The sequence below is a fragment of the Neomonachus schauinslandi genome, chromosome 10, assembly GCF_002201575.2.
Source record: "Neomonachus schauinslandi chromosome 10, ASM220157v2, whole genome shotgun sequence".
NCBI classification, from domain to species: Eukaryota; Metazoa; Chordata; class Mammalia; order Carnivora; family Phocidae; genus Neomonachus; species Neomonachus schauinslandi.
The window spans coordinates 79718990-79746705 of NC_058412.1; the positions used below are offsets into that span (position 1 = coordinate 79718990).

The window sequence follows — 27716 nt, forward strand, 5'->3', positions numbered from 1 at the left end:
TCAGGCCTTGCGTGGGACTGCTTTGAAGTAGTCCTCCTTTTTAATGTCGGATACGCCTCCATACCATTTCTGAAGCCAGATATGTTCTATCCTCATCTTCATAAAGAACCACTCATACTGACGAGGCCACTTCCTCATCACGGGGTGTCTGCAGAAATAAAGGAGAGGTCACGAGAGAGCTGCTCCCGTCAGCAGGTGGGCCCTCCCGGGACCCCGGGCCCGCCTCCGTGGCATCGGCCAGGTCATCGGGCCTCCAGAGCCCAGGCCTCGTCTGGGCCGAGGCCAGAGGCAGAAGCCAGGGAGCCAGGGCTGGGATCTGGGACAGCCTCGGGAAGGCAGGGAGCGGCCACCTCCACAGAGGGGCAAACCCGCCTTGTCCTAGGCGCCTTGGTTCGAGTCCCAGGTCAGCGGCGGATGAGCAAGAGGCTTTGTGGGCCATCTGCCATCTCAAACCCTGGCCTCCTTACCCGTCATGGGGGACAAGGGTGGCGGTGCTTGGATCATGGGGCTGCGTGGGGAGCCAACAACTCTGCGCACAGGAAGCACCTGCACAGAGCAAGTGTTCAGTGAACGCCGGTTGCTGATGGCAGGAAACATCAAGAAAGGCTTTCTGCATCTTCGGATGAAAATTCAAAAGAATTGTGAGCCCATGAAATAAATCTGCTGGTGGGAAGAGCGGCACCGCTGCCGCAGGCTGAGAGATGTTGGGCCACGGGGAGAGTCAGCCAGAATGCACAGGGCTCGTCACACTCCGCCTTCTACTTACCGACTTGCTTTCTCCCTCACGTGAAACCCTAGACATATGCGTCTTCTTAAGGGCAGGTGCTTGGCTCATTTCTTGTAAAGTTCAGAAACATAAAAAACTAGAGTCTTACCTAAACATGTCAAAGACAAAAGCCAAAGGTCAAGTGCTGACTGGGGAGGCTATTTGCAACAATGTAGAAGCAATAATAGGCCGATGACCTTTTAAAAGAGACAATTTGGTTTGAAATAACTGTAAAAGCCCAGAGAAGTTGGAAGTACAGGGTTTTGTTTTGGTTTTTTGGGGGGTGGGGAGGGACACTATTTTTTTCCCTAAACCATTTGAAATGAAGTTGCTGATCTGATGCCCCAACACTCCAAATACGTGTAATGCCAAGATAATAAAAGGATTGTTGCTATTTTAAGCAAACACAGTTTGTACTTGGAACCGGAACACATTTTGGCACCTGCAGGTGTGGCTCAGATGTTAATAAATCTAATCCAGGGGGCGCCGGCTTTGCATCCAGACAGTGAGGGGCAGGTGGAGGGAACTCGAGGAGACTCACAGTGGGGGGCTTAGAAGAAGGTAAAGATGAGGTTAGTGGAGGCGGGGGGCGGGGCGTGTAAAGGGGCCCACGAAACATAGTGGTGAAAAATTTGGCAACACAGCACCTGCCTTGTTTCCTGCAGAAAGACACAATGGTCTACCTAAGATTCTGGCCTCTTCTCACTGGCTATTATAACACGAAAGAGGAGTGTTTAGAAGTAAAGAGGACAGCGGGGTTCAAAAATATGTCACGGGCACACGCACACACACACAAAAAACCAATGTTCTTTTCTCGACCTGTGTTCTGAAAACCCTGCATTCATGTTGATGTATCCAATTGCAATCCAATTCGAGTTCATTCCCATTTTCTCTGTGCACGTGAAACCCTTTTCCACAGCAGTGGGAAACCAGGCTTCCCCTCTCCTTTCTATGCTTACTTATTTGATGGTTCCCCTGTATGGAAAAATCGTCCCTTCTCTGAGGGGGGTGTGGGTGCGCTCCCAATTTACCACCTGCTGTCGTGTTAGTCTTCCACGTACTTAGACAAAGAGTTAATCTGCCTGTTTTCATCACCTGCACCCCAGGTAGGATACCTGCCGTTCCTTGGCCCAGTTCTGACCTTGCACTCCAGGCAGCCCCCTGCATGGACGCGGCCCTCACTCCAGCTCCCCTGGGAGACCACCCCTCCCTGCACACACCCTCCTCACACCTTTCGCAAGCTCTTGACCTCCCGCCGCCTCTCACAGGGCTGCCCTCTTGCTCACTTTGACAGCCGTGATTCTTAAACTTCAGCATGCATGCTCATTTCCTGGGACATGCTTTTAACATTTCGAATGAGTCTTCTCTCCCGAGAATCTGATTCAGTAAGCAGGCCGGGGCGGGAGGGCGGGGGCAGAAAGCCCGTGGCCGCCAGCATCCTCAGTGGGTCAGACGTAGGCAGCAGAGGACCACCCTGAGCAAGGCGCTCTTTCACTTCTGCACTGTGCTTTGCTTAGAGTGGACGTTTGAAAATGTTTGTTGTGTTGCCTTCTCTGCAAAGTCCAGTTATTTCCATTTCAAGGCAGGCTGTTGTGGAAGGCAGCAAGTGCGCACGGAAGAGTGCCTGGGATCCCTCAATGCAGGATGCTCTCCAAAGGCAGCGGGGGGTGGGAGGGGGACCGCAAGACCACCTGCAAGGCCTCTGCTGTCCCCTCCCCCGTGGAGCCACCACGACAGCCAGCGTGAGGTTGGCATCCCTGCCCCCCACCCAGGGCAGCTCAGACCATTACTATCATTGCTTCAGGGGCATCAAAGGGCACAGTCCTCACCTCTGCTTTTTTTTACGGTTTATTTCTGGGCAAACCAACTTTAAAGCATATACAAACCTTGAAAACATGGCTTGCTTGGCAAATTCTACTTCTTCTGGAGACACGGCGATCATCTGGCCGGTGAGCGTCAGGCGGGCGCATCGGGGGTCTTCCGGGTCGACGATATTTTTTCTGCATACGAAGAATGTTTTTCACATGTTAAAAGGATGATAGAACGTCGGCCTGAAATACCAAGGATTTTATTAAAAATGAAAAATGGTCACGTGGCTGGTTATATCATTCAAGTTTTTACATTGTGTGTAATTCCTTTAACACACTTTGGCGTGGGCCATGTGAGGGGTGTGCTTGGGGGAGTTACATACCGGTCTGCACCCACGGGGCAGCAAACACCCAGAGTTCCCTCGTCAACGGGGCCAGTGCGAGCCTGGCCTCTGCAGGATGGTGGCCGGGAGCCACCGTCCAGAATCATGTTGCTGCTCTGCACACCTCTAGGGGGCGCCACTCGCTTAAAGACAATATGAGCAGTGCTCCTGAGGTCATGCAGTGCATCTGCCTGGATCCAGCGGTGACCGAGGTGAAGGGTTTCAGATATGTGGAGGCTCCTCGCTCAGCATAAGGGACATTGGAAATCATGAGAATGTTAGTGTGACTACATGTGTGACTGCTTGCTGGAAGTGTTCCCGTGGTGGCAGAATGCTTCTAAGACTTGCTTTCATTGAAAGAGTCACCTGGCAGTGAGGGTGTAGTTTGTATTCTGGATATCACTCTTTCTCTGGATAAACAGAATTCCTTTTTTTGGCTGGGTACAGTATACTTTATTGATGGTACATGACAAAGTAGGGCTCCTCTGGATAAATAGAATTCTAATAGAATATATTATGATATGGTATGACATGATCTAATATAATTCTCTTAATTAAAAATTCTCCTCATTAGGGTTGCCAGGTAAAATATTGCATGACACATAGTTATGTGGGAAAAATATTTGTTTATCCGAAATTTAATTTTTTACAGCTTTACTGATATATATTTACTGTAATATATATATATATTTACATAAACTTCACCCTTTTAAAGTGCACCATTGAGGGTTGTTAGGATATTCAGAGTTGTGCAACCATCACCATAATCGAATTTTATTTTATTTTTTAAAATTTTTTTATTGTTATGTTAATCCCCATACATTACATCATTAGTTTTAGGTGTAGTGTTCCATGATTCATTGTTTGTGCATAACACCCAGTGCTCCGTGCAGAACGTGCCCTCCTCAATACCCACCACCAGGCTAACCCATCCTCCCACCCCCTCCCCTCTAGAACCCTCAGTTTGTGTTTCAGAGTCCATCGTCTCTCATGGTTCGTCTACCCCTCCGATTTCCCCCGCTTCATTCTTCCCCTCCCGCTACCTTCTTCTTCTTCTTTTTTTTTTTTCTTAACTTATATTGCATTATTTGTTTCAGAGGTACAGATCTGAGATTCAACAGTCTTGCACAATTCACAGCGCTTACCAGAGCACATACCCTCCCCAGTGTCTATCACCCAGTCACCCCATCCCTCCCACCCCACCCCCCACTCCAGCAACCCTCAGTTTGTTTCCTGAGATTAAGAATTCCTCATATCAGTGAGGTCATATGATACATGTCTTTCTCTGTTTGACTTATTTCGCTCAGCATAATACCCTCCAGTTCCATCCACGTTGTTGCAAATGGCAAGATCTCATTCCTTTTGATGGCTGCATAATATTCCATGTATATATATACCACTTCTTTATCCATTCATCTGTCGATGGACATCTTGGCTCTTTCCACAGTTTGGCTATTGTGGACATTGCTGCTATAAACATCGGGGTGCACGTACCCTTTCTGATCCCTACTTTTGTATCTTTGGGGTAAATACCCAGTAGTGCAATTGCTACTTCCTATGGTAGCTCTATTTTCAGCTTTTTGAGGAACCTCCATACTGTTTTCCAGAGTGGCTGCACCAGCTTGCATTCCCACCAACAGTGTAGGAGGGTTCCCCTTTCTCCGCATCCCCGCCAACATCTGTCATTTCCTGACTTGTTAATTTTAGCCATTCTGACTGGTGTGAGGTGGTATCTCATTGAGGTTTTGATTTGGATTTCCCTGATGCCAAGCGATGTTGAGCACTTTTTCATGTGTCTGTTGGCCATTTGGATGTCTTCTTTGGAAAAATGTCTGTTCATGTCTTCTGCCCATTTCTTGATTGGATCATTTGTTCTTTGGGTGTTGAGTTTGATAAGTTCTTTATAGATTTTGGATACTAGCCCTTTATCTGATATGTCATTTGCAAATATCTTCTCCCATTCTGTCAGTTGTCTTTTGGTTTTGTTGACTGTTTCTTTTGCTGTGCAAAAGCTTTTTATCTTGATGAAGTCCCAATAGTTCATTTTTGCCCTTGCTTCCCTTGCCTTTGGCGATGTTTCTAGGAAGAAGTTGCTGCGGCTGACGTCGAAGAGGTTGCTGCCTGTGTTCTCCTTTAGGATTTTGATGGACTCCTGTCTCACACTGAGGTCTTTCAACCATTTTGAGTCTATTTTTGTGTGTGGTGTAAGGAAATGGTCCAGTTTCATTCTTCTGCATGTGGCTGTCCAGTTTTCCCACACCATTTGTTGAAGAGACTGTCTTTTTTCCATTGGACATTCTTTCCTGCTTTGTCAAAGATTCGTTGACCATAGAGTTGAGGGTCCATTCCTGGGCTCTCCATTCTGTTCCATTGATCTATGTGTCTGTTTTTGTGCCAGTACCATACTGTCTTGAGGATGACAGCTTTGTAATAGAGCTGGAAGTCCAGAATTGTGATGCTGCCAGCTTTGCTTTTCTTTTTCAACATTCCTCTGGCTATTCGGGGTCTTTTCTGCTTCCATACAAATTTTAGGATTATTTGTTCCATTTCTTTGAAAAAAGTGGATGGTATTTTGATGGGGATTGCATTGAATGTGTAGATTGCTCTAGGTAGCATTGACATCTTCACAATATTTGTTCTTCCAATCCATGAGCATGGAACGTTTTTCCATTTCTTTGTGTCTTCCTCCATTTCTTTCATGAGTATTTTACAGTTTTCTGAGTACAGATCCTTTGCCTCTTTGGTTAGATTTATTCCTAGGTATCTTATGGTTTTGGGTGCAATTGTAAATGGGATCGACTCCTTAATTTCTCTTTCTTCTGTCTTGTTGTTGGTGTATAGGAATGCCACTGACTTCTGTGCATTGATTTTCTATCCTGCCACTTTACTGAATTCCTGTATGAGTTCTAGCAGTTTTGGGGTGGAGTCTTTGGGGTTTTCCACATAAAGTATCATATCATCTGCAAAGACTGAGAGTTTGACTTCTTCTTTGCTGATTTGGATGCCTCTGATTTCTTTTTGTTGTCTGATTGCTGTGGCTAAGACTTCTAATACTATGTTGAATAGCAATGGTGATAGTGGACATCCCTGCCATGTTCCTGACCTTAGGAGGAAAGCTCTCAGTTTTTCCCCATTGAGAATGATATTCGCTGTAGGTTTTTCATAGATGGCTTTTATGATATTGAGGTATGTACCCTCTATGCCTATACTCTGAAGATTTTTGATCAAGAAAGGATGCTGTACTTTGTCAAATGCTTTTTCTGCATCTATTGAGAGGATCATATGGTTCTTGTTCTTTCTTTTGTTAATGTATTGTATCACGTTGATTGATTTGCGGATGTTGAACCAACCTTGCAGCCCAGGGATAAATCCCACTTGGTCATGGTGAATAATCCTTCTAGTGTACTGTTGGATCCTATTGGCTAGTATTTTTGTGAGAATTTTTGCATCCATGTTCATCAGGGATATTGGTCTGTAATTCTCCTTTTTGATGGGGTCTTTGTCTGGTTTTGGGATCAAGGTAATGGTGGCCTCATAAAATGAGTTCGGAAGTTTTCCTTCCATTTCTATTTTTTGGAACAGTTTCCGAAGAATAGGTATTAATTCTTCTTGAAATGTTTGGTACAATTCTCCTGGGAAGCCATCTGGCCCTGGGCTCTTGTTTGTTGGGAGATTTTTGATGACTGCTTCAATTTCCTTAGTGGTTATAGGTCTGTTCAGGTTTTCTATTTCTTCCTGGTTCAGTTCTGGTAGTTGATACATCTCTAGGAATGCATCCATTTCTTCCAGGTTATCTAATTTGCTGGCATAGAGTTGCTCATAATATGTTCTTATAATTGTTTGTATTTCTTTGGTGTTGGTTGTGATCTCTCCTCTTGCATTCATGATTTTGTTGATTTGGGTCCTTTCTCTTTTCTTTTTGATAAGTCTGGCCAGGGGTTTATCAATCTTGTTAATTCTTTCAAAGAACCAGCTCCTAGTTTCATTGATCTGTTCTACTGTTCTTTTGGTTTCTATTTCATTGATTTCTGCTCTGATCTTTATTATTTCTCTTCTCCTGCTGGGTTTAGGCTTTATTTGCTGTTCTTTCTCCAGCTCCTTTAGGTGTAGGGTTAGGTTGTGTACTTGAGACCTTTCTTGTTTCTTGAGAAAGGCTTGTATTGCTCTATACTTTCCTCCTAGGACTGCCTTTGCTGCATCCCAAAGATTTTGAATAGTTGTGTTTTCATTATCATTGGTTTCCATGAATTTTTTTAATTCTTCTTTAATTTCCTGGTTGACCCATTCATTCTTCAGTAGGATGCTCTTTAGCCTCCATGTATTTGAGTTCTTTCCGACTTTCCTCTTGTGATTGAGTTCTAGTTTCAAAGCATTGTGGTCTGAAAATAGGCAGGGAATGATCCCAATCTTTTGGTACCGGTTGAGACCTGATTTATGACCTAGGATGTGATCGATTCTGGAGAATGTTCCATGGGCACTAGAGAAGAATGTGTATTCCATTGCTTTGGGATGGAATGTTCTGAATATGTCTGTGAAGTCCATTTGGTCCAGTGTGTCATTTAAAGCCTTAATTTCCTTGTTGATCTTTTGCTTAGATGATCTGTCCATTTCAGTGAGGGGGGTGTTAAAGTCCCCCACTATTATTGTATTGTTGTCAATGTGTTTCTTTGCTTTTGTTATTAATTGCCTTATATAATTGGCTGCTCCCATGTTGGGGCATAGATATTTACAATTGTTAGATCTTCTTGTTGGATAGACCCTTTAAGTAGGATATAATGTCCTTCCTCATCTCTTATTACAGTCTTTGGTTTAGAATCTAATTTGTCTGATATAAGGATTGCCACCCCAGCTTTCTTTTGGTGTCCATTAGCATGGTAAATGGTTTTCCACCCCCTCACTTTAAATCTGGGGGTGTCTTTGTGTCTAAAATGAGTCTCTTGCAGACAGCATATTGATGGGTCTTGTTTTTTAATCCAATCTGATAGCCTGTGTCTTTTGATTGGGGCATTTAGCCCATTTACATTCAGGGTAACTATTGAAAGATATGAATTTAGTGCCTTTGTATTGCCTGTAAGGTGACTGTTAATGTATATTGTCTGTGTTCCTTTCTGGTCTATGTTGCTTTTAGGCTCTCTCTTTGCTTAGGGCTGGTTTCGTGTTTGCAAATTCCTTCAGTTTTTGTTTGTCCTGGAAGCTTTTTATCTCTCTATTTTCAATGACAGCCTAGCTGGATATAGTATTCTTGGCTGCATATTTTTCTCATTTAGTGCTCTGAATATATCATGCCAGTCCTTTCTGGCCTGCCAAGTCTCTGTGGATAAGTCTGTTGCCAATCTAATGTTTCTACCATTGTAGGTTACAGATCTCTTCTCCCGAGCTGCTTTCAGGATTTTCTCTTTATCTCTGAGACTCGTAAGTTTTACTATTAGATGTCGGGGTGTTGACCTATTTTTATTGATTTTGAGAGGGGTTCTCTGTGCCTCCTGGATTTTGATGCCTGTTTCCTTCCCCAAATTAGGGATGTTCTCTGCTATAATTTGCTCCATTATACCTTCTGCCCCTCTCTCTCTTTCTTCTTCTTCTGGGATCCCAATTATTCTAATGTTGTTTCGTCTTATGGTATTGCTTATCTCTCGAATTCTGCCCTCGTGATCCAGTAGTTGTTTATCTCTCTTTTTCTCAGCTTCTTTACCATAATCGAATTTTAGAACATTTTCATCACCCCCCAAAAAACCCCAGCGCCCATTAGCAGTTATTCGTCATTCCTGACCCCACACCCCATCCCGAGCAACTGCTGGTCTTCTCCCGCCTCTACAGCTGTGCCTGTTTTGCCGAGACAGATGGAATTGTGCCGTTTGTGGTCTCTTGTGACTATCTTCTCTCACTTAGCATAGTGACTTCGAGGTTCATCCATGCTGGAGCCTGAATTAGTATTCATTTTTTCATGGCTGAATATTATTGCATTGTATGGGTAGACCACGTTGTTTACCCATTCATCATTCGATGGACATCTGGGTTGTTCCCGCTTTGGGGCCTTTACCAATAATGCTGCCATGCACATGTATGCACGTGTTTTTGTGTGGACATGTTCAGCGGTGGAATGGTGAGAAAGGGAATCCCCAGCTCCCATGGCAATGCGACGTATAACTTTGTGAGGAACAGCCGAACTGTCTTCCAAAGCAGCTGCACTGTTTTACCTTCCCACCAGCAGTGTGGGAGGCCAGTTCCTCAGCATCCCCACCAACACTTGTTTTAGTCTGTCCTTTTCATGCTAGCCAGCTGAGTGAATATGAAGCGGTATCTTGCTGTGGTTTTTATTTGTGTTTCCCTGATGGCTAATGATATTGGCCATCTTTTCATATGCTTGTTGGCCATGTGTATGTCTTTGGAGAAATGTCTGTTCAAATCCTATGCCTGTTTTAATTCGGACTTGATGAAAAATTTTTTTTTAAATTTTCATCAAGTCCGAATTACCTATTTTGCTTTTGTTTCCATTTGTGATTTTTTTTTTAAAGCTCCCAGCAACCTAGGGCAAAGAATATTTATCAAAATCCTATACCTATGTTATATCTCATGGAACAAGATGAGCATGTCCATATTACTGGATATTGTGGTTTTTGTAGTAAGACAAGAAATAGAAATATGTATAAAGATTGGGAAATAATAAACGAAGTTATAGTTATTTGCAAATGATATGACTGTATACAAAGGAAAATGCAAGAGAATCCACACTCGGAACATTAATATTGAGGAGAAAGCTCAGCAAGATTGTTGAATTCAAGAACAATGATTCTAAAACAATTGCATTGCTACTTATAAGCAAAAAACTATTTTTAACTATTAGAAAGTATGGAAGAAAGGGACACCTGGGTACCTCAGTCGGTTAAGCAACTGCCCTTGGCTCAGGTCATGATCCCAGGGCCCTGGGATGGAGTCCGAGTCAGGCTCCTTGCTCAGCAGGGAGCTGCTTCTCCCTCTGCCCCTCCCCCTGCTTGTGCTCTCGCTCTCTGACAAATAAATAAAATCTTTTTAAAAAAAGTATATAAGATGGTAACAAAACCTAGAAAATACCTAGAGATAAATTCAACAAAAATTGTGTAATATCTTGGTGGAAAAAATTATGACTTTATTGAAATACATAAATGGCCTAAAGAGAGAGTTATCCCATATACATGAATGGGAAAACCCAATTTAATGGAGATGTCAATTTTCCCAGAATTAATCTTTATAGATGATGTAATTTCAATTCAAATTCTTTTTTTTAAAAGATTTTATTTGTCAGAGAGAGAGAGAGCGGCAGGCAGAGGGAGAAGCAGGCTCCCCACTGAGCAGTGAGCCTGATGTGGGACTTGATCCCAGGACTCTGGGATCATGACCTGAGCCAAAGGCAGCCACTTAACGACTGAGCCACCCAGGCGTCCCTACTCTCATTCTTTTTTTTTTTTTTAAGATTTTATTTATTTATTTCAGACAGAGAGAGAAAGAAGTGGGGGTGGGGAGGGGCAGAGAGAGAAGCAGGCTCCTAGCTAAGCAGGGAGCCTGACACAGGGCCCGATCCCAGGACCCTGGGGTCATGATGTGAGCCGAAGGCAGTCACTCAACCGAATGAGCCACCAGGTGCCCCCTACTCTCATTCTTGATTGATAGTTTGGCTGGGTAGTAAATGCTATGTTTGCAATAATTTCCGCCAAATAATGTTGAAGACATTGCTCCATCCCAGTGTTGCTATTAAACAGCCCAATGTGATCCCTTCTTGCTCTTTTGTATGTGATCTTCCCCTCGCTCTTTTGAAAGCTTTCATAAACTAACCTTGACCTATGAGTTCCTGAAATATCATGATGATGTACCTCGATACAGACTTTAAAAATAAAATCCACTGTTCTGGGTACTTGGTGGATAGTTTTAAATCTGGAGACGTAGGTCCTTTGGTTCTGTGGAATTTTTCTCCAATTATATCTGACAACTTTTTTCTTTTCTCAATTCACCTTTTCTGGAATTCTTTTATTTTGACTGTTGGACCTTTTGGATTAGTTCTTTAATTTTCTTATTGTTCAGCTCATATGTTTCATCTATTTCTTTTTATTCTACATTTTGGGAGATCACCTCAAATCTACCTTCTAATGCTTCAGTTGAGTTTTTTATTTCTGCTATCATAGTTCATCTATAAGAACTCTTCTTTTTGTCCTCACTGAGCGTTTTTATTTTAAAGCCCATTCTTCTGCAATATATTGTCTTCTTTCCTGAAAAATTGCTTCCTTCTCTTTGTATTAATTTTCCCTAGTTCTTTTTATCTGTTCATTTCACATGGTAGAGATTTTCCTCAAATGCTTTCCTTGGCTGTTTATTCATATTTAAAATGTGGTATCCCAGAGCCACTTAGAAATTCTGACTGCATAGGTATGGCTTTCTGACTAGTGGACTTTAAGGTGATCAGCTTTGATGGTTTTGTTGAGGGACCCTTAACTATTCAGTATCTGTGTTTTGTTTTCTCTTGGACTGTTCAGTATCCCTGGGGAAATCCTGAAAGGATTCTTAGACAAAGCCTTGTTAAAGATGAGCTCAGTCCATAATTCACAGGAAGAAGCAAGAGCCAGTAGAAACAGAAATATTAGAAATAGATACCCAAGATACACTTCAATGATTATAAGATAAGGATATCTAAAATGAATAAGATCTCCCAATCTTTAAGTGAAAGATTAAAATGTAGCTCTTTGGAGGTCTGATTTTATATAGGGACTTTATTTCTAACTTTTCATCTGACCTAGCCCAAGCTATTGTTTCTTCTTTCTAGTTGTATTAAAACCTAAGCCTCTGGGCGCCTGGGTGGCTCAGTCCGTTAAGTGTCCGCCTTTGGCTCAGGTCCTGCTCCCAGGGTCCTAGGATCAAGTCCCGCATCGGGCTTCCTCTCAGTGGGGAGTCTGCTTCTCCCTCTCTCCCTGCTCTCTCCCTCTCTCAAATAAAATTTAAAAAAATCTTTTAAAAAACCCAAAAAACCTAAGCCTCTATTTTTCTCAGACTGGTAAACCCCACTAGAGAAGTTCTGGTTCTGGTTTTTTGTTTCATCTTAATTTTTGACCCCTGGGGATGTCGTTTTGTTTCTTATGAGTGTGCATTTAAAAAAAGGTTTTTCTTCCTACTATTTTTTTAGATTGATGAAGTCTGTAGTTGTATTTCTTTTTTTAAGATAAAAACACTATCAGTTTCCATATAGAAGATTTGGAGACTATAAAAATATATGTTAGAAAATAAAAATAAGTGTGTTTTAAAATAAGCTTGGGATTATATCATACATAGAGCTTTTATCTTATTTTTTCCACCTAAAAATTGTGAACATTTTATTTGGAGAAGTACATGCTGTGAGGTCTATCTACTCACAGAATTCTCAAACATTTTTCTACCACTTCTGTCCACTGAGCATAGAGAAGGGGCTGGAAAACTGCAGCTCTGATGTTGAGTGATGTCACGCTGTATTGTGGGGCTGTGAGGAGCAGCTGAATCACAGGAAGCGCACGGTGTCCGCTCTCAGTGCCGCCACTGACCTTGTGAGCTGCAGCCCCATGGACAGAGCCTCAGTTTCCTCTTCTGTAAAGTGAGGACATTAATTTCTTGCCTGCCTTCTTCACAGAGTTCAAAGGTGTGTAAAAGCACGAGGAGCATCATAAGGAAGTAATGAATGGTGTTCTCATATAAACGTTAATGTGGGCAGGTTAAAGATAGAGCTCTTCGAGGCAGACTGAATCATTTCCCTTTCCCATCAGTCTATAGCCTTGAAAGATTTTCTGGCACCATATTTCATTATCGAAGGCTAAATGAGAAAATGGACTGTTCTCCACCACATCAAAGGAGAGAAGGAAGCAGGAGACAGCTTGCATTTCCCTTTTGCTTAAGGCCAGGTACAGTCAGAAAAAAGAGAGATAAAGTACTCTTTCCTTGTCTGTCTTGTACAGTCTGTAGGGCTGAGCATTCTGATATATGGTAAATACAGGAGGACGTGAAAGGCATATAGTGAGGTGGTTAAGAGCATGGGATCCTGGGGCACCTGGCTGGCTCAGTTGGTGGAGCGTGTGACTCTTGATCTCAGGGTTGTGGGTCGAGCCCCACGTGGGGGATAGAGATTACTGTAAGTAAGATCTTTAAAAAACAAAAAAGCGTGGGCTCCTAATCAGCCTCCTAAACTTGAATCCTGTCTGTGACTCAACCTCTTTATGCCTCAGTTTCCTCACATGTAAGAAACAGACATGAAGAGTCCCTGCCTCATAGTGGTGTCGTGAGGTGTCGGTGTGGGGAGACAGGGAGACTTGTTGGTCCTGTGATGAGGGGGGTTCCCCAGGATAACACTCTTGACTCTCTCCACTACTCAGACTTCAATTAATTGGCGAATCTGAAAGAAGATACTGGACATCTCCCTACAGGAAGTAACCATTCTATTCTACTTATCTCTGCCGTAAACTGGAAAGACCAGCCACAGCTCAGGGAGGTCTAAGGTGAAGCGCGGCAGACTGTAAATCTGTCAATTCGGGAGTTTCCTTGCCCACATTCTCCACATTGGCTTGATCAGTGTTAAAGGTGAGACTTTGCTTTACTCTTTTATTTCTCAACTGGTTTAGACCAGGCAAATGATTGTCTGTCACCTATTTCTGTTTGGCGTGACAGAGAAGAATGGATTTTACATTGTTAGAGGATTGAGAAAAATCAAAAGAGTACTATTTTAGGACACGTGAAATCTATATGAAATTTGGATTTCAGTCTACTTGAAAAAAGTTGTTTTGGAGGACAGTCACATTCATTTGACCGTGGCTGTTTTCACACCCCAATGGCAGAGTTCAGGAGTCATGACAGAAACTGTACGGCCTACCACACCTACAAAATTTGCCATCCTCCCCCTACAGAAAACATTTTCCGACCCCTGGTTTAGATTGTGAGACTGTTCATCGGGTCCCCTGGAACCTCTCCATGAGGATTAAATGCATGAATTCACATAACATAATGAGAACAGTGCCTGGCGTGTAGCAAGCCCTCAGAGAGTGTTGCTGTTGCTTCTCAACTGTCTTGGGGGCTGAAAGGATGGAGTGGCTGGAAAGTTCTGGAATTGTACAGCCTCGATTGGTAGTGGTATTGATCATGAAATATCAAGAAGATTGCTATGGACTGAACTGTGTGCCCTTCAAATTCCAATGGTGAAGCACAAACTCCCAGTGGGACTGTATTTGAAAACAGGGTCTTAAGAGAAGTAATTAAGGTTCATTAATTACTTAAGGCTAATGAGGTCATAAGGGTGGTGTCCTCATCCGATGGGACTGCTGATCTTATAAGAAGAGAGCAGGGAGGGGCACACAGAGGGAAGCCCACGTGAGGACCAAGCAAGAAGGATGCCATCTTCAAACTCAGGAGAGAGGCCTCAAGAGAAACCAACCCTGCTGACACCTTAGTCTTGGACTTCCAGCCTCCCAACCTGAAAAAATAAATTTCTGTTGTTTCGGCCTCCCAGTCTCCCAGTTTGTGACGGCGGCCTGGGCTAATACAAAGATGGTAGGGACTGAACGGTGACTCTGAAATGGTGAGCACCAAAAACCTCCTCCTCTGCCTCTCGGGCCACATTTGTTGCAGAGGGAGGATATTATGGGCTGGAAGGGATTAAATTAGGACTGTAGTAAATAATATATAATGTAGATGGGAGTTAACTTATAAAATCTTAGAAGTATTTTCTTTTTTAAGCTTAAAATGGAGACCAATTATGTGTGTGGCAGATCCTCTCCCTCCATTGGGAGCCTCAGTGTCTAAGGAGCCCAGGGAGATGTGGGAAAGACACACTCTAGCTGGCTCCTAGAAGTGTATTTTTTTTTAAGATTTTATTTATTTCAGAGGGGGAGAGAGAGAGAGAGAGCAAGCATGAGTGGGGGCAGAGGGAGAAGCAGGCTCCTCACTGAACAGGGAGCCTGATGTGGGGCTTGATCCCTAATGCTGTGATCATGACCTAAGCTGAAGGCAGATGCTTAGCTGACTGAGCCACCCAGGCACCCGTTTGTGTATTTTTACCATCCTAATACTATGATATCCCCCGGCATCATGGTAAAAGCTGTCCCCACTAGAAGAACCTCGACAGTTTCTAGCCGGGCTGTGCATTTCATTTCAAATCTATCCGCCTAGTTACCAATCCGTTTGTTTTGTTTTATAATTGATTACTGCTTGAGAAAATGCTATCATTTCTATTTTCCTCTTTGAAATCAGGTATCATTATTTGACATTTACATATCTTCGTTACATAACATGACCTATCTTTTAAGGCATCTGACTTGCTTAATCCTCACGATATCCATGTGATGTAGGTCCCCTCTCATGATGGCCTGGTACGTGCTAAAGAGCTAACTCAGCGGGCCGCAGCTGCCCAAACCCTGCGCATTCCACAGAGAGGCCTGCTTCAGGAGGACTGGCCCTCGACTGGCTCCTGGAAGATCACTTCTGAGCCCCTGACACATCCTCCTCCATGAGAATGTTTTTGTATGTCCGAGGCCCTGGGCCTCGTGGGGCCCAGAGACTGAGTAGCTAAAATCAGTCCTGCAGACACTGTAGCACCCACGTGACTGAATTACAGGAAAAACCCTGGGTCTCAAGGCTCAGGTGAGCTTCTCTGGTGTGTTGTCACGCCCCCTTGCTGGGAGAATTAAGTGCATCTCCATGTAATTCCACGGGGAGGGACTCCTGGAAGCTTGGGCCTGCTTTCTCTTGGACTTTGCCTTTGATGACCTTGATCTGTATCCTTTCACAGTCGTCCTGTGGGTCGTCTTAGTGAATCCTCGCGCCCCGGGGAGGTTTGAGGGCTCCTGACACAGCTGGCCAAGCAGACTCTCCTAGATCCTCTTCTCCCAGATGGCTTGTATCATAAAATGGAAGCCTCGAGGCACAATTCATTAAAACTCATTCTCACCCATTAAACTGCATTAAAATCTCGAGAAAGGTACATTTGTTGAGCAAAGCATATGTTTTGCTTATATTTAAGGAACTTGTTTTCACCTGTCTGAAAGCTTTTCTCTATTACACAGCCTGTTGAGTTTTAACAAGAGGAAGAGTGGGCATGCCCACATTTTCATGTCAGTTGCTTCATGTGAGAACACTGTACCATTTGAAAGTGTTATAGTCTGCTGTGTTTAGAACACTGCAAAAATATAGCTGCTGAATTGTGAATTTCTCTTGTGGGTTAAGATGAAAGAATTTTGGGAAGCAATCCACATAATAACTACAAAAACCGAATCTACATTGAACTTTGTAAGAATACCTGCAACAGGAGAAAATAAGCAAGAACGGTAAACAGGAACTAAATTTGCATCTACTGGACAAGACTGTCATCAGTTGTACCTAATGCTTTGTTCACTAGTAAAGCTAATTTCTTCACAGAATTGCTCTTTGATGAAAGCAACGAATTAGTATTCATAAGTAAGTCATTACCGAATTTAAATAGGGGCCATCATATTTAAATAGGGAGCGTTTTAGTTCTCCACTGGTGGTGATTACACAGAATAGAAAGGAGATTATGTAATGATGTACTCTATGTTCGCTAACTGAACATAATAAAAAAAAAAGGAGATTATGTATTTAAATCAGTAAACAGAAAACTTTCCCTTTCCACAGTGGGCAACCCAGGCTAGACTCGGTATAAGTTCCTTTCCACCTGTGGTAGGGAGGATAATGCCATCCCCCCCCAAGATGTTTGCATCCTAACATGTGACTGTGTCACCTTACATGGCAAAGGGAAATTAAGGCGGCTAATCAGCTGGTATTGGATAGAGAGATTATCCTGGATTATCCGGCTGGGCCCAATGCAGCACAGGGGTCCTTAAAGGTCTTGGGGAGAGACAAAACAGAGTGTCAGAGAGAAAGACAACCAGCCATTGCTGGCTTTGAAGGTGGAAGGGGCCACAAGCCAAAGAATGCAGGCAGTTTCCAGAAGCTCGAAAAGGCAAGAAAATGGGTTATAGAGTGAAATAGTGAAAAAGACCTTGCTGGTGTGAAATCTGGAATCCACTGGTGGCCTTGTTCTTTCTGGATTAGTCAGGGCCCTGCTGGTCCATCCCCAGACTGGGGATGTGTGCAGCACTGGCAGGAAAGGAACTGCCTCTCCTACTGGACTCCCCCACCCACGTCTGTCCGTTTACTTCTTGCTCCCGGTTATCATTTTGCACAGCACCCCCTTCTGATATCCCATCTGCTATTTCCTGACCTCTGACTCCAGCTTCACGCATTCCTTGGCTCCTGATGGAGCAAGACAATAAAATCACTCCTAAAGAAACAATAGCTGACTGCAGCTAGCCAGGAATTGCTGTGTCTCTGTGTGACTGGGGGAGAGGACCCGGTTGGGTGGGGAGGTGGAGGGTAGCCAGCACAGCTCAGGAAGGGCTGTTCTTCTGTTTAGGAAAGCACATGAATGAGTCTTGATGATCAGGACAAGGCAAGGCCCCCTCCCTGGTGCACCCAGGCTGGCGTGCGGGAGGGAAGAGAAGTAAATGTGTACAATCCTGTAAATGGCAGCCTCCTTGATGTTGCATTTTGGATCCTGGTACCGGCAGGAGACAGAAGAGTTTGGTTTTGTTTGCGGAGGTTGCTGAGACTCAGGGAAGAAAAGAAAAGCACAAGCAGGAGACACGGAGCTTGGAAGGGATGCCCAGCAGTGCGGTGGGAGGCTGGAGGTAAGGAGCAGAGGTATTCTCCATGCCTGCAATGAGGGGCGGCCAGTGACTGGAGCGGGGACACCATGTGATCTTCTGAGATGGGGGCTGGGGGACCCTGGCAGCTCCTCAGCTGCACTGCTGGCCTCTGATTGGATGCTGCCCTGAAACCACTTCCAAGATTCCACCCAAGCCCCCTCTGCCATTCTGCCCGCACCGCCGGAAGCCCGTCCTGGGCTCGTGGGGCTCGTTGCTCAGCTCGGGCGACCTGTGCTTCTTAGATCCACCACGGCTCCTGCCTCAGAAGGAGCACGGCAACTCCCTGCAGAGGCCCCACAGACCACAGGAGCCCTCAGAGTGTGCTTTGCTTTGGCCCTTATCCTGGTGTTACAATGACCTAGTCGTTGGGGCTCTAGCCTCAGAGGTCACATCCACGCTCTCTGATGACGCTGTCCGGCACTGCACGTTCAGTTGTCCTTCCCCAAGTCCTACTGTCCATCTTGCCCAGAGATGTGCAGCAAACAGTAAGTTAAGCAAGAGAAGCTGCCTGGCACTCCGACGCTTCACTCACTTGAACGGAGAGAAGCAAAGAAGGCAGCTCCCGAGGAGCCGGAACCGGAGGTTGTGTGCGCTCAGTGAGGAGTAGAGCTGTCTGTCTGCACAGACCATGCATGGTGGTGGTGGTGGGGGGGTGATGACCAAACCCTGCACCCTCCACGTCTGCCCTCCAGCTCTCAGCCCTCAGCTCCTAACCTGTAGGATGGAAGGCGGCAGCCTCGGCGCAGGCCCTCACAGGCTGTAAGTACCACTAAGCACGCCGGAGCCCTGTCCCCTCTTACAGGGAAAGCTTTGCCGCTTCGAGAATCGCAAGTGCCCGCAGCCCGGTCAACCTCAGCGCTGCCTGCTCTGCAGACACCTCAAGGGGAACGGGGCAGAACGGCAGTGGAGAGCGAACTAGGATCAGCAAGTGGGGAGCGGGCAAACACCCTGCTGTCCTGGCAGACCTGGGCGCAGGGGCGTGGGCCTCTCCGAGCAGGGGGTCCTGGGCCTGGGCAGTCCGCGGGGGCTGAGACCTGGGCTCCTCTCGAGAGGCAGGCAGAAATGAAGTGCACCCTGGGGAATGAACTAACTGGTAATTACTGGGACTAGAAAATGTGAACACAGCTTTAACATGGGAAGGAAGAGGCAAAGAAAGGAAGCGACTTTCAAGAGGTTCGTGTCTTCATTGTTTTTGTTTCTTAGGTTTATTTATTTACTTTAGAGAAAGAGAGGGAGAGACAGCGTGCGAGCGGGGGAGGGGCAGAGGGAGAGGGAGAATCTCAGGCAGACTCCGCCCCGAGCGCAGAGCCCAACCTGGGGCTCCATCTCAGGACCCTGAGACCATGACTTGAGCAGAAATCAAGAGTCCGATGCTTAATGGACTGAGCCACCCAGGCTCCTCGGTGTCTTAATTTTGAAGGACAGGTCAGGTTGGCTTGGATGAGATGGAAATGGTGGACAGAGGCAAAGTGGAGATGCTAAGCTGGTGGAAACCACAGCTACCGTGTGGATTTCTATTCATCTCCCCTACTGTGGAGAGGGTGGCTTTAACAGTTAGGGGCCCTTTACGCACGTGGCCATTGCCTGGCACACAGGCAGTGCTCGGTAAATGTCGTTTGAAAGAAAAACTTCCTAGTTTCATCACAATATTTAGGATGTTCCTTTGTACACAGTATGCCTAATTCAAGTAATGTTTAGTTGAACTTACTGTTATCTCCCCACCGCATCCCTACATTATTAGAACAACAGCTTTCCCTCACAAATTCCTTTGTAATCCAATTAATTAAAATCTTTTTTCTTAGACATTTCTTAACATTCTACATTAGATAATTTAGGTACACTTCTGTATTACCTCAGGAAAGTTATCTCAATTATGTCCTTTTCTGATGGGGGAGACCCAGCTTATAGAAGCAAAAGGACACTACCAAGACTATATAGAATTTATTTATTTAAGATCTTATTTATTTATTTTTAAAAAGATTTTATTTATTTATTTGACAGAGAGAGAGAGAGATAGTGAGAGAGAGCACAAGCAGGGGGAGAGGGAGAAGCAGGCCCCCTGCTGAGCAGGGAACCCGATGTGGGGCTCAATCCCAGAACCCTGAGATCATGACCTGAGCCAAAGGCAGAAAGCCACCCAGGTGCCCTAGAATTTAAATGTCAATATCGAATCCTGAGTTTTTCTATTTCTTCCAATGACAAAAAGAAGAGAAAATTAGATAAAAATTATTTAGGAAAATATCTGCAAATTATACATCTGATGAGGATCATATCCAGAATATAGAAAGAACTCTGGCAACTGAATAATAAAAAGAGAAATGGCCCAATAAAAAGCGGGTAAAGGCATAAAATAGTTCTCCAAAGAAGATATACAGATAGCTAATAAGAACATGAGAAGACACTTAACATTAGTAGTCATTAGGGAAATGCATATCAAAACCACAAAGAGATACCACTTCATAGCCACTAAGATGGCCATCATAAACAAGTCAGACAATAACAAGTGTTGGTGAGGATGTGGAGAAACTGGACACCTCATACATTGCTGATGGGAAGATACAATGGCACAGCCGGTGAAAAAAACATTCAATCCCTCAAAAAGTTAAACATACAGTTACCATATGACACAGCAGTTCAGTTCCACTCTTAGGTGGATATCAAAGAGAACTGAAAAAAAAAAAAAGTCCATACAAAAACTTTCAAATATTCATAGTAGCATAATTCATAATAGCCAAAACATGGAAGCAAATGTCCACCAACTGATGAATAGATCAGTAAAAATAGATAAACAGAATGTGGTATATTCATACAATAAAATGGGATTTGGCCATAAAAAGGAATGAAGTATTGATACATGCTAAAACATAATGAACCCTGAAAGCTGATGAGAGAAAAACTCTCTAAAGACCCCCAAGGGAAACCATTCTAGATTTCTTTCTATGTCAGCATGACTGTACATAAACTTTGTTCAACCTAAAAGCCTGATTTATGGCCCACCAGGCATGCACTGTGTATCTGCTTTGTGAAGGAGTAGTCTAAAGGAAAACCTTCTTGTCCTTGAGATATTGATCAATGTTCCTGTTCCCTGAATTCCTTGATGACAAAACTCTTGATTCCTGCCTTTATGCTAATCCATAATCTTTTGAGCTTCTACAGAATGTAAAAAGTATATAACCTTGTAAAAACGATTCATTCTCCAGAGTACTTTCTTCCTTATGAAGAGCATATTTCCCAGCAGCTATCCTAACTTGGGCTCGGATAAAATGCTCTTTCTTCCTGTTGGAGATTCTAAAAGATTTGCTCATTTTGCATTGACAAAGCATCATGCTAAGTGAAAGAAATCAGTCATAAAAAGCATATATTATATAATTCCACTTATAGGAAATGTCCAGAATAGACACATTGAATAGATACACAAAATGGATTAGCAATTTCTTAGCTGCATGCCAAACACCTACATCAGCTTTGATGACAACAAGCTTTTAGGTTAAACCTCTCAAATTAATAAAACTGTGATATCAGTCCACTATTAAGTCAATTAGCAAAGACTCAGGCTCTCTTATTTATTTTGAGAGGGAGGCAGGCTCCCAGCTGTGCAAGGCCTCTTAGGCCATTACCGAGGATTTTGATATTTTTTCCCAGTGAAAGTATTTCAGCAGGGGAAATCCAGGATCTGATGTGGGTTCTGAAAGATCACTTTAGCTGCTGGATTGAGGATGAATTCAAGGTGACAGAGTGGACTGGGAGGGAACCAGTGGGGGTGACTGACGTATATGCCCTCGGAACGGGTAACAGTCAGATATGCGCGTCATAGCACACACATGTGCATGCACGCAAGCGCATGCACACGCACACACACCCAGCTAGCTGTCTGTGTGTGGAGCTCTACAAGCAGAGGGTCGATCAGCCTGCCTTCGCAGTAGAAACAGATGCACTGGGCTCACCCTTGGAAGGGAACCGTGTTCAGCCCTCATTCTGGGGCTGTGCCCTGTCCGTGAAAGTGGGCTCACCAGCCTGTCCCGGTGCAGACTCTGCGGGCACCGGGGCCAACCGTGATGCACGGAGAGGCAGGCTGTAGCCGAAATGCCCCATGGGCCATTCAGGAGAGGGCTGGGAAGGCACTTCTTTCCTTCAGCGGCCACGTTGCTTCCTTCCTGTCTGGCCTTGATTTGTGGTTCAGTTGCTGCGGGCTCTTCACCCTTGCATGACCCTCGGGGCCTGCAGAGCCCCGGGATGCATCACACGGGAAGAACAGGTTCTGGATATATCTGCCCACTTGGGAGGAAATGGGGTAGCCCCGGCCCCTCCCGAGGGACAGAGAGCGGCAGAAGACCACGAGCACACAGCATGCACCAATGTGATGGTAAAAATGCTGTTGCATGTTTTCAATTCCCAAGGACACCAGCTTTAAAGACTGAAGGCAATGCTCGTTTTTTGAGGATGAGCGGCCTTCTGAATGTGAAAGGATCAGGTGGCTTTGATTTATCATCATCATGAGAAATGGGAGTTGTTTTTTTGTTTGTTTTTGTTTTTGTTTTTTTAATCCCACTGCTCTGCAGGAAATGCTTTGAAGTGCTTGACAAAGAGCCCTGGTCTTACCGGCCATCCCTCTAGGCCCTGGGATCAGGTAAGAGGGCCAGCCCGTTATTGTCTTGCCAGCCCGAAACCTTGAACTTCTTGCGTGTAGGAGTAGTTCTTAGCTACGGACGTTTCCACCTGATGCCTTGCTATGCTCCTGTGGCCCGACGAGCTCCCGCTTGGCTTGATTATTCAGGGCTCCAGTGTTGGCCTGTCTCTCTTGTGAAGTCTCTGTGCTCGACATCCCCAAGATTCTGGAGGCAAAACCCAAAATGTAATGCTGAACTTGGACAATGAAGCTCACCCAGAGGAAACACACCTGGACGCAGGCAGTTCATATTGGGAGTAGGGGCCCTCGGGGTGACAACGAGCCCCACTGCCAGTCACCTGAGCTTCGGAGCTTTCTATGCCTAAACTTGATTTTTGTGTGTATTTCTTTAAGCTCTATTTTAATGCTTCAGGGGGCGGGGGGAGCAGTTCTGAGAAGTGGTTTCGCATGAGGATCTAGACACAGGGGTACCAAGGGTGGCAGCTCATCCCTCCTCTTCCAGGCCAGACGTACAAGCGTGCTGAGTCACCGTGGCCCTGGGGCCTGGGGGGGCCGCCTTGGGTCCTGAGCTGCCTCGGCCAGCTACCCTTGTGGTGCCCTGAGGTTTGCACTTCCTGTAGGGGGTCTGCACGCCTGAAGATGGTCAGCACACACGGTTCCAGGCCGCGCACACGGGCTCGCCCAGTTCTTACGGACCTGGATGCCCCGCAGCGAGGACCTCTCGAAGCCGGATTTCTCATGGGTGCCAGCTTTCAGCTCCGGCTGACCTCCGCCGGGGACCGTCCAGTCGACAATTCCTCCCACACCCTGAGCGCTGCCGCGGCTGCGCGCTCCGCTCCGTGTCTCCAAGAGCAGGTGTGGCATCAACATGCCCCGGCCTGGCGACGCCTTTTAGGATGCCTGACTTAGGAACTCCCCCGATGTTTAGAAAGGTACCCTGGGAATATACTTCTGGTGCCAGCAAGCTTGGCTGGCCAAGAACAGAGAGAATATTCCATGAAAGAGGAAACACCCCTCTTCCTGGCTTTTTGCCAGACCGTATAGGGAAGTGGGTCAGCTGAACTGTCTCCAGCCGGATGCAGTCCCTCCTTGTCAGTGTCCCAAGGGTAAGCGACGGGGTCTTTTACCTGGGTGGCATTTTACAGCATGTTGTTGCTTTGATTATTAACACCCCCCAACCCTCAAGGAACTAATCAGTTTGTTTGCTTAATATGTTTTTTATGCTTTGCATAAAGAATAATAGAATTTTGGGGCACCTGGGTGGCTCAGTAGTTAAGCGTCTGCCTTCGGCTCGGATCCCAGCGTCCTGGGATCGAGCCCCACATCGGGCTCTCTGCTCTGCGGGAAGCCTGCTTCTCCCTCTCCCACTCCCCCTGCTTGTGTTCCCTCTCTTGCTGTGTCTCTCTCTGTCAAATAAATAAAATCTTAAAAAAAAAATGATAATAGAATTTTGGAATTGGGATGAATCCCATCCTAGTTCCTAAAGCGTCACTACCATTTACAGTGAAGCGACGGAGTCCTGGGGGTTAAGGGACTGCTGAGGCCCCCTGCTGCATTCGCTGCTCCCCAGGGGGCTCCTGCCATGCGGCCCCCACACAAGCTTGGTGCAGACATCTCCCTGGCAGGATGCGATTTCAAGCTCTACACAATGGTGCTGGGTTAATGTTCCATCTGCACTTAAGTGTCCTTTCTTTTAGAGTTTTTGAAAAAGTGTATTAAAGAATTCGGGGTCTTTGTGCATACACATCTTGGGTGGGGGATGGAGGGTTTGAAATTAATCTGAGAAACGATAAACAGAGAGTGAACTAGGGAGCCCGCTGGAGGGCGGTAAATGGATTCCATGCTATGTGGGCCTCACAGACCAACTACTGGATCCTTCCTTCCCCAACCTCCCCTCCCTACCCCTTTTCCATCATAACAAGAGCTGCCATTTGCCCACCAGGTATTGTACAAGACCCTCAACCCTCCCAGTCACCCTATGATGTAGGAATTATTATTCCCATTTCACAGAGGAGGAAGCCGAGGCTCCCAAAGTTGAAGCCACTTGCCCCCAACCACACAGCTTGGTGAGTGGCAGAATTGTATTTATCTGATTCCAAGGAGTAGAAAGCCTCTCTTTCCACTTCAGGTTGGTGAACACATCACTTTGCATCTCAGGGCCCTGCTAAAGTCCTGCGACGCAGAGAGGTCCCACCCCATAGTCTCCCTGCTTTATGCAGAGGACCTGTGCTGGCAAGACCGACCCCTTTGTCTACCTGCAGAACTCTCCTTCCGATTCCGGCAGCAGGAGGGAGGCCATGGGGTTTTTCATCAGATCGGCCACTGCAGGGTCCCTGGGTGTCACATAGAAGAAAGGAACCCCAGTGCTGTTGTTCAAGGGGCCATCGCTGATGGGCAGGCAGTTCCCAAACGGCAGTCCTGGGATCTAACAAACAGCGAAAAAGGCTTTTTCAATGCAGGGTTTTGGATTGATCTGAGGCAGGAGCTTCCCTTGTGTCTCTGGCCAGGAAATATAGCCATGAGGATGGCATGGCATCACCATGGTTTTGACAGGTAGTAAATGAAGGCACAGTTTTTCCCAACTGACCCAGTTCACCCAGGGATGGCTCCAGAATTTCTACAGAGGAGCTGAGCAGGGGCATTCTGTTTGGAAGAACAGCTAGGGGGTTATTCTTGAAGCTCCTGCATATACACAGAAAAATGCTCCCTTTATGAAATTTAAAGTTATTTGTGGGAGGGGCGATGAAATTTATGGAGGGGTTCTAGAACTTTTTCCACAAGCTGCCCGTGGAGGCCCCACTCTCGCAAGGTTTTGAAAACTTCAGGGATAGAACTTACGTCTTAACTTTAATATCTTATGTGATTTTTGGACTCCGGGAACTTTCTATTACTGTTTCTTTTAGAGCCACACCATTTTCTTTCTTTTTATTGTAATCAATATTTCATTATATAATTCAGCAACTCACCCTGAAGTCACAGAAACATGCTACACTCATTTTTGTTCATGATCATCCTGTGGAGGAGGTGAAGTTCTCAGACATATGTGCAAATATTTCTTAGGTTTTCCCAAGCCCTGCTGCGTCCTGCATCCCAATCTTCATGAGCTTTATTTACCCTTTACAGAGTGCTCTTCATTGTCACTGAGCTCAGAACTCAGGGGCTGTCTTTGCATAAAGCGTTATATGGTAGCGGTGTGTGTAGACTTGGAATAAGGGATGGCTTTCATCTTTGAAGAAGACACAATGTTCAGGAGTCTTCCAAAATGGTAATATAAGTTCAATTCACAGATTCTGTTTTTCAGCTTGTCATAACTGCCTAGAGTCATGCTTTGCACACGTGATGTGTACATGGGAAATGTTCCCTGAATGTATTGAATTTGGATTAAATGTCAATACTGGAAAGGGGAATTCCTAACAAAGCTAAGAAAAGAGATGTTGAAAGTCAAAGTATCTTCAGTACATTGGCACTAGACTTTTAATTGCTTGTAACAATCTGTGTATTTTTTTAAACATTCACTCTATCTTTTTTTTAAGTTTATTTATTTCTTTAAGTGATCTCTACATCCAACGTGGGGCTCAAACTCACAACCCCCAGATCGAGAGTCGCATGCTCTTCTGACTGAGCCAGCCACGTGCCCTGAAATAATTTGTGTTTTAAACCAAGATCAGCCTCATATTTAAGCTTCATATCTGTGTAAGGTGTGTCTTAGGAGCATAATACATAACTGTGAGAAACCATTTGGATGCTAGTGGTTAAGACCACTGCCATCATCAGAATAAACTTACTTATTTTTTAAGAGTAAAACAAGAACTTCAAAACTACATAGTCAACCACTAAGTTTCATATAGGAGGAAAGCAAAGTGGACAACCCAGTGACTTGGCCAGTTTCCAGATGGGTGAGACCCCCCAGTGACCTACACATTCCAAAAAAATTGGTTTTGCATAAATTCAATAGGATTTCAAACTACCTCCCTGTAATAAAACCCTTAAATGGATCTTACCAGCCCTGAAAGCTTTCTGGAGGGTGTGTAATTATGGATGGCACATCCTCATATTTATCCATGTCATTTTGGCTCAAGGTGGAAACCTGGCTAACAGGTGAGTAAAACATTTGCGCACTGAATGATAAAACTGCAGCTGAAAACAGCTCATTCCAGCATGTATACACTTTGCACCCTAAGCCTCCTTTCCAGAAAAATTCTTGAGGTCCATATTTCAAAATGTCAATTTCCACCACAGACCCCGTGGTGTCTTTCTCCCAGTCCCCACTGTCAGTAGGTGACGGCGAAGTTCGGGTCTGTTGGGTGCCGCGGGCTGGGAGGCTGCCCGCACCAGTCTGTGATGCCGAAGGCGGGTCTGGCTTCTTCCGTGCAGGTGTCGGGTCAGGCGCTGGTTATGTGTACGCCTCTTTGACCACCTCAAGACTGCACTTCAGGGGCCATCCACCTGGCAGGATGCCTGGCTGTCAGCACCCTCCCCCCCTTTCCCGGGTTAAGCAAAGCACAGTCTGGTTCCGTTATTTATGCGCTGTCCACCGTGCAACCCAGCCCGCCGGGCACGTCTGTGAGACCCGGGGCGGAGCACGGGTGTGGGTGGGTGGGGGGCGGTCGCCAGCGTTTCCCCGTCCCCAGGCGACCGCGAGGCACGCACCTGCAGCCGGCTGCCGGCGCGGCGGCTTACCTTCTCGTGGGCGGACACGGTGGCCAGACAGCCCCAGGCGCTGGCGTGGGCCAGGAAGCGGGCGGTGCCAGGGCGCAGCCTGGGGCCGCTCTCGCGCCGGTAGGAGAACATCCCGGGCGGCGCGGGGGGCGGCCTGGCGCGGGCGGCGCCGGGCGGGGGCGGCAGGTGCGCGTCCTCCTTGTGCGCGGAGGCCGGGAAGCTGCGCTGCCAGATGCTGCCCGAGTCCTCCAGGAGCGCGGGCAGCGCCTCCTCGGTGGAGGCGCTGTCCAGCTCCTCGTCCACCTCGTTGGTGACGGCCCAGGACACCGAGCTCACGATCACGTAGCCCGCGGCCGGCGACAGCAGGGCGCTGCAGCACAGCAGCCAGGAGAGGCGGGTGGCGGGCCGCGCGGGCCGCTGGCCGCGGCGCACGGACATCTTGCAGCGGCGCGCCCTGCCGCGGGCACCGCCTGGAGCGCGCGGGTGGCCGGCGAGAGCGGCAGCGCCCCCCTGCGGCGGACGTGCGGAACTCCGGACTCGGCTTCCGACCGCCGCAGGATTCCCGGGCGAGGTCCTCACCCCGGGAAGCCCTCGCCGCCTCACGCCCGCCGTGAGAAGTCCAGGCTCCCGGGAAAGCAGATTCCACTCGCACGCTGCACGTCCCGCAGCCGCCGTGCGCAGAGCCCTCACCGCGTGCCAGGTCCGGGGATGGGCTCGTTTCCTGTTGGATGGCACGGGTTCTGCAGCCAGACGGTGGTGGGCGTTCAAATCCCG

At 46.1% G+C, this 27716-nt stretch overlaps 1 protein-coding gene across 1 annotated transcript; it reads right to left on the reverse strand.

Moving 5' to 3' along the window:
- On the reverse strand, positions 1-27380 carry CREG2 (cellular repressor of E1A stimulated genes 2). The gene is made up of 4 exons (XM_021680295.1): positions 26964-27380; positions 24539-24708; positions 2653-2766; positions 1-148 (listed from the first exon to the last, which is right to left on the reverse strand). Exons 1-4 carry the CDS (start codon positions 27378-27380, stop codon positions 1-3), a joined length of 849 nt encoding a protein of 282 aa, XP_021535970.1.
- Positions 27381-27716: the final 336 nt, after the last annotated feature.

Bases quoted from the DNA above. Each gene is read 5' to 3' on its own strand.
- CREG2 (XM_021680295.1), bottom strand. From the start codon at position 27,380: ATGTCCGTGCGCCGCGGCCAGCGGCCCGCGCGGCCCGCCACCCGCCTC. The intron at 24,709-26,963 runs GTAAGCCGCCGC...GCTGTTTGTTAG, and splicing joins CCGTGTCCGCCCACGAGAAG to ATCCCAGGACTGCCGTTTGG. The intron at 149-2,652 runs GTTTGTATATGC...TTATTTCTGCAG, and splicing joins AAGCAAGCCATGTTTTCAAG to ACACCCCGTGATGAGGAAGT.